We start from the raw sequence: 6,940 nt of genomic DNA, 5'->3' as shown, positions 1-6,940 counted from the left end.
TAAATCTCCAAACTAGAGATACAAGTGTGTACGCAATGAGTAGTAGTTCTATGTCATTATTTAGTTTATTTTTTCTTAACTTAATTATGTATTGGTGAATATTTAGTTAATTTTTTGAGTTTTGTGTCGATCCAACGACCTAGAAAATACAAAACTTACATCCCTACTGCTAACCACATTCTTTTGAAATTTTGGTGACCTAGAGATTTACAAGATCTCAACCATACAAGATCTAGCAAAACTGTTACTATGTACTTGGCAAAACATAAGAATTTGGAATGTAGATGGTCTATTCACGGGTAAGAAAGAGAGAAGATGCATCAAGACTAAATTCCATGTCAGAATTCCCACGAAATGTGTAGCAAACTTTCGTATTATATGAAATTGTTTTATATTTAATGCATCTATTTTTCTTGCATCTTTTTTTTTTCTTTTTGCTTCACATAGAACCCTTACCATTTTCCATTTCCTCTCCGGTCTCCACTCCTCCGCGCCTGTCCAAAACCCCGGCATTCGATTCCACTAATCGCCACCGCAGCCGCCGACGCTGCGATGGTGAAGGAGCTTCGCCGCTTCGACAACGAGGCACAGCGCAAGAGGAGCTTCAACAGGCGCATCAGCACCGTCCTCGTCATGGCTCGCGACCTCTCCGAGGAATTCGGCCCCCACGTCGTCGTCGTCGCATTCTCCCCTGCCGGCGAGCCCCACGCCTTCGGCGGGCCCACTGCCGACTCCGTCCTCCGCACCTACCTCCCCATCGCCACCCCCGCCGCCGCCGCGTCATTTCCCTCTGGCGCCGAGACGGTGTGGGAGGCCGCGGCCCGCGTGGTCGGGATGAGGCAGGAGATGGAGGAGACCAATGTCCTTGTTGCGTCGGAGTCGAAGGGGTTGGTCGCCGCCGCGGGGAAGATCAGGGCGGCACAGGCGAGCGCGCGGAAGCGGAACTGGTGGGAGGTGGACGTGGAGGCCCTCGGGGAGGAGGAGCTGCCGGTGTTCGTCAGGGCGCTCGAATTGCTCAGGGCCGATGTCCAAGGCCGCCTCGACGCCATGGCATCAGCCCGGCAGCCGCTGCCGTGGAAGGAGAATCAGCAGCAGTAGTGGTAGTATTCATCAGGTTACTGCTTACTTGCTCCAAGGTTAGTGCTAGTAGCTAGTGGTTTAGGAGTTGGGAGAACCGTAAATAGTTTCATATGAGGTCAAGAATATGGTACTAGCTTAGTTGGTTGGTTGCTCCTAGTGCAGCAAAAATCGCAAGGATAAAGTTTGGTGAATTTTGATGCTGCCTTAGTTACTGCACGGGCTTGTCTTTCGTAATACTTGCGTATAACTACAAATCCGTCTGAATATGGTATGAGCAGGAATGGCATGCTTAAACAAATGACTGATCACTATTATAGTCTTGTCATCTAAGATTATTTGTTCTTTTGGGGGCAAATTGGGAATTTCAACAATGAATAGTTGTGCCAGAAGCTTCATAATACTTGGTTGAGATTGGATAGTTTGTCAATGATTTTTGTTTTTCCAATATCATGGCAAGGTTCGCTTTTCAGAAAAGAAAAGAAAAAAATGTGGTCACATATCAAATAATTCTGGAATGCGAATCATAGGTTGGTAATTGAGTCTATTCATGTAGAAATGTGTACTACCAATACGTAAATGTTTTACCAGTGATAACATATATTTGCAAAATAGCAATGTTACAAAATACGTAAGTAATGTACACCAGAACACAGTACATCTTATTGTTGCAGCAGTACAGGATCCTTTCATCTCTCTACATTTTTCATGCAAACTACAGGTCTAGTGAAATGCCTGTCATTATACTAGTTGCTAAATCATTACATATCTAAATGCCTGCAAAGAAGTATCTTATAACTGATCATTTTTTTGTGCCATCATGGTGGTACTAGGTACCTGACAATTATGCTCTACTGAAGTACTGATTACTTCTGATAATCTGTATGTCATCCGTTTAGTGTCTCTTTATCAACTTCCTTTCAAAGACTACTCAGACTTACTCTTGCTTGCTGAAATGTACTTGCGCTGTGCCACTGTATATGGTCCTTCACTCCTTCCCACGAAGAAGAAAAACTAAGTCAAAAGGTTGTTTTGAGCCTCACTGCCTCTGTTCTTGAATGAGGTCTGAGGTGCATCACTGGTTTTTCAGGGATTTCAAGATATAAGATATAGCACCAAATAAACTCATTTTGCCATTTTAATGTGCTTGTTCATAATCTTTCTGTCTGTCCTCATTACATTTAACCACACTAATTTTTTTTCTCTACTTTTCTGTATTTTACTAATCTTTCTGTATGTTCCCTTCTTATACATGACAGTCATCTTAAACTTTTTCTGTACTTAAGTACCTTTCTATCTGCCCTCTTTTGTACACCATAATCGTGATTTTCTGTAGTCTTTATATTTGAATCGATCAATAACCTATTACCTCATTCTGTTGCACAAAACCATATCTTCTTGTTTGAACTCAGTTTTTAAAATAAATTATTTTCTGGTTTCATAACTAATCCCTAATGCAAGTGCATAACTATATAAACCTATGAGCAACCTTTATCTTGTTCTTTTATGACATTCGTGGTGAATAAGATGAGGCCGTTGGCTACTAATTGACCTAAGGCCAGTACATTTAGGCTTTTGTAGATCAAGCTAGGGATGTTCCATGGCCATCAGGTTTACAAAGTTGATGAATACCCGTTAATTTGCTCAATTCTCGCATATCAAACTGGCAGCAAAGTCTTATATTCTATTTGGGTACACAGTCATCGTTTTGTGTGTGGTTCTAAAATTATGTTCATGGACCTTGTAACTGATGCTTCTGTGTTTCTTCGTGAGAAGAGATGCAATTGCAGCTTACTTTTCCTATAGCATATGTTGTGCCGCAAATTGACCTTTTCAATCTGATACGATATGCTACAGCTTCAGTTTCATCGGTGACAATTAAGTTCATTTTTTTCTCCTAAGAGCAGCTCCAGCGGCGAATTCTTGATGGTGCTAGGAGGAAAGAGGGAAAGATTCTCAGGGTGTTTCATATTGGAACATAGGTGTCAGGTCACTGAAATTCAGTTTCATCAAACGAACTTGTCTCTATCAGTTATCCAAAGCCGGCGATCAGCAGGAGAAGAGTGAAGCGGTATGAGGTGATCTCAGGCGTCCATTTTAAATCCAGCGGCTGCTAGAAGGCGTGAAATCTTCAAACGAGGCTGGGGGGCTGCTGTCTGATGTCTTGCCGTTTTCGAAATCTACTGTTACTTTTCTTTACCATTTACAGTTGTAATCTTTGATTCTGTTTGGTTGTTCAACGGTACAAAACCAGAGTGGTTGGAATAGAAAAACAAGATCATATATTCCCTAATTATCTTCCAGTAGCTTCTAGGGTTAGTTCTAGTCCTCTTGCACTGCCATGGCGATTATCTGGTTCTAAAATTGTTCGATGCCGCTGTTCTTCGTGTTTTCTGATCGCTATTGGAGTTCATGTGTCTGAGAATCCCGATAAGGTGTAGAGAAAATAGTTCTGTTAATCTATGATTATGATTTTAGTGATTAACGATAACATAGTTATTAAGACTAATATGTTTGTCAAGAATATATATTAGTATGTCTCGTGGATGTAATACATGAAGAAGTCATCGAAGCTGGGATAAAGTTTGATTGAATTGAAAAAGATCTAGAGAAATTGTTACAGAGAGGTTATACCGGAGCATTGTTGCAGAGAGGTTGCAACAGTGGAAGACCGAAGATCAACACGCCGGAAGGTCCAGCAATGAAAATACGCACAATGGAGGTTTCACCGGAGCATTTAACAGAGTGCGTGAAAAATCTTGAAAAGATGGTGTTGTATGCATTGGAAGGTCCGGCGATGAAGATTGTGAACGCCGGAGCTTTTTGCATAGAGAAGAATTTGGCTCGGTCAGGCTTAAGTCTACACATTGGATAGACCGGTGATGGAATTGAAGGATACACCGGACAATCCGGTGTTCAGAATATATTTGATTGGAGATCCAACGGCTAGTTACTGATGTTGTACTAACTGGATGGTCTGGTGCTTGTACTACTGTTGTCACTGGATCATCCGGTGTTCATAGTTTCTATGAGTTATTGGAGCAACGGCTCGTTGGCGGGTTTGATGCTATAAATACTTACCCACTCGGTCATTTGAAGGTGTTGGAGTCTAAAGAAGCTCATATATACTTGAAAAGACATTCAAGCCACTAAAGTATTTAAAGTGATCATCCAAGATAATTAAACACAAGATTAGAGAGTTATTAGTGCTTATAGGCCTAGAGAGAAGTGTTGCTAGGTGCTGTAACCTAGAGAGTGGATCCAAGAGCGATCCAACCATGTATCGAGAGATACGCCAGCGCTTTGGAGTCTTTGTGACTTGTTGGTAACTTGTTGACCCTCTGACTTAGTGTGAAGCGGCGGCAAGAAGATTATGCGGGGACATAGAGGCTCTTGTCTTTGTGACTAAAGCTTCGAAGTGAAGACAGCGTATAAGTGACCGGAAAAGAGGTGCCTTGGTGGTTTGGTGACTCATCGTGCTTGAGGCCTTACCTTGGAGACTTGGTATCTTAAGAGACGTGATCAGAAGAGACTTCGCACCGAGAGCATATCATTTGTGGAGCTTAACGTGAAGTAGAGGTGGCTTGTGTGCCACCGATACCATGAGATAAAAATCCCTTGTTATGAGTTTGTTTTTCTACCTTATTTTCGTTTTCACATTTACATTTTTGCAATTTACCTAGCTAGAGTAAGTTGCAATCCTCATGAGCGGTAGAGTAGACACACTAGATAAAACTAGAGTACATTTAGATATAAATTGAGATAGGTTTATCTTGTAAAGTTTTTGAAGCCATTAGTTTCTAAGTGTGCTACTTCACCCCCTCCCTCTTAGAATGTCACCGTTCCTTACAATTGGTATAAACCCTTGTGCTCTTGATAGGTTTAACCGCCTAGAGTTGTGATGTTCGAGATTGGGATGGATACTATAGTGCTCCACATTTTGACAACACTATTTTCTCCCGATGGAAAACTTTAATGACTTTTATTTGCAAGCTAAATGTTTAGATATTCGGAGAATCACCGAGGAAAGGATAAGGCAACGCCTCATGAACAAAGAAAGACAATTAGATGTATTGGCAAAGTATCCTTTTATCATCTTTATGCGTTGATGTATTTAATTGAGTTTATTCTCTCATTAATGCACATGATATTTGGACTAGTCTCATTGAAATACATAAAGGCACAAAGGATATGCGTAATGAGAAATATCATGTACTAGTTACTAAGTTTAATAGCATCAAACAATTTGCCTATAAAAATGCTAATAACATGTACTCATATTTGAATATTCTTGTCAATGATATCAATAGGCTAGGTTTGACGCAAATTAAAGATGCTCAAGTGGTGAGAAGAATATTTCAAGCTCTTCTTTCGAAGTATAAGTTGATAATCTTCATCATCTACGACATCCATGACATGAGAAATATGACTCCAAGCCAAGTTCTCGGCAAGATCATCGTCCATGAGATGACCATGAACATGGAGGTTAAAGCGTTTTCCTCATCCGACACCAAGAATCTTGCTTTCACAAGCAAGCAAACTCAATGTCAATATATGAATGCAAGGATGAGGATATAAGAGCAAGTGTCAAGCTCAAGCGAAGATGATGGTGATCAAAATGAAGAGAGTAATGAAGAGGATGATTAAAGCACATCAAATGATGAAGAAATTAATACCAAGGTGGCCAAGCTCTTCTCACAAGTGGAGAAGAAGATCAAGAAGATTAATGCCAAGATTGGTCATCCAATCTCCTTGAAAGACTTGGTTAAAATAATTGATCATATCAAGAAAGAGAAGAAGACCAAAAACAAAAGAGACAAGGGGAAAAGTCTAAGCATTCGTAAGTATAGGAGATGGATGAGCGAAGATGAAGAGTCACGCTCAAGTGATGGAAGTCTCACCATCCACTTCTTCAAGAGAAGCTCTTCCTCAATGTCATTATCATACAAATCATCACGTAAGCCATCTCACAAGTGTCTTATAGCTAAAGGTATAGAAAATGATGCAAGTGATGATAAATCTGATAAGGATTCTAAAGACTTCTTCATTTGATCTATGAGTAACAAAGGCATTAAAGAAACAATGTAAAGAACTAAAGAAATTAAATGCCCTTAATGATATTCATGTTACCTTTGTTTCTAATTATGAATAATTATTGAGAAAATTTAATTTGTTAAACAAGGAGCATGAAGAGCTTAAGCTTAAATTTGAGTGCATTGAATCTCAAACTAAGGTCCATTTGAAGCAATCTACCTCTTTCTTTAATTTCAAACCTAAGGTAGATGCTTATATTTCTTATGATGATTTGATTGACTTATCTAGCTTACACATTTGTAGTAAGACATGTATTGAGAATGTTATTGTAGAACTATCTAATGAACTCATTGCATAAGAGAATGATGAGCTCAAACGAGAAATGGAAAAGCTCAAGAAGGATTTGGCAAGATTAAAAGGCAATAACCATGTCCAACCTTCTTAAGATAATCATGCTACTATAGTGAAGAAGCTTACAGAGGGGTCCACCGTGACATGCTTCAAGTGCCATCAAGAAGGTTACAAGTCATTCCAATGCAAGCAAGTCAAGAAGGACATCAAGGTGAAGAAGAAGATTGTGAACCTCTCTAACAAGACCTCTAATATCTACACCAAGCCAAATTACAAGACCAAGACCAAAATTAACCACTACAAACTCAAAAAGAGGAACAATGGAAAAGTGGTTGCACATAAGGAGTGATCTAACCATGTACCGAGAGGTGAATCGGCTCCTTGTAGTCTTTATGACTCGCCGGTAACTTGTTGACCCTCCGACTTAGTGTGGAGCGGCAGCAAAAGGATTGTGCGGGGACGCAGAGGCCCTTGTCTT

At 40.2% G+C, this 6,940-nt stretch overlaps 1 protein-coding gene across 2 annotated transcripts; it reads left to right on the top strand.

Moving 5' to 3' along the window:
* Positions 1-483: 483 nt before the first annotated feature.
* LOC133926818 (agamous-like MADS-box protein AGL61) lies at positions 484-3,370 on the top strand. Of its 2 annotated transcripts, none has more exons than XM_062372929.1 (2): positions 484-1,136; positions 2,985-3,370. In XM_062372929.1, exon 1 carries the CDS (start codon positions 553-555, stop codon positions 1,096-1,098), a length of 546 nt encoding a protein of 181 aa, XP_062228913.1. In that variant the 5' UTR covers positions 484-552; the 3' UTR covers positions 1,099-1,136; positions 2,985-3,370. The 2 variants fall into 2 exon arrangements, with proteins under 2 accessions (XP_062228913.1, XP_062228914.1); XM_062372930.1 differs by having other exon boundaries at positions 1,911-3,370.
* Positions 3,371-6,940: the final 3,570 nt, after the last annotated feature.

This window comes from Phragmites australis, chromosome 8 (genome assembly GCF_958298935.1).
Source record: "Phragmites australis chromosome 8, lpPhrAust1.1, whole genome shotgun sequence".
In the NCBI taxonomy this organism is placed as follows: domain Eukaryota; kingdom Viridiplantae; phylum Streptophyta; class Magnoliopsida; order Poales; family Poaceae; genus Phragmites; species Phragmites australis.
This window is presented reverse-complemented; position numbering and strand designations above follow the sequence as displayed.

Coding starts and splice junctions, on each gene's coding strand:
- LOC133926818 (XM_062372929.1), top strand. CDS start 553: ATGGTGAAGGAGCTTCGCCGCTTCGACAACGAGGCACAGCGCAAGAGG.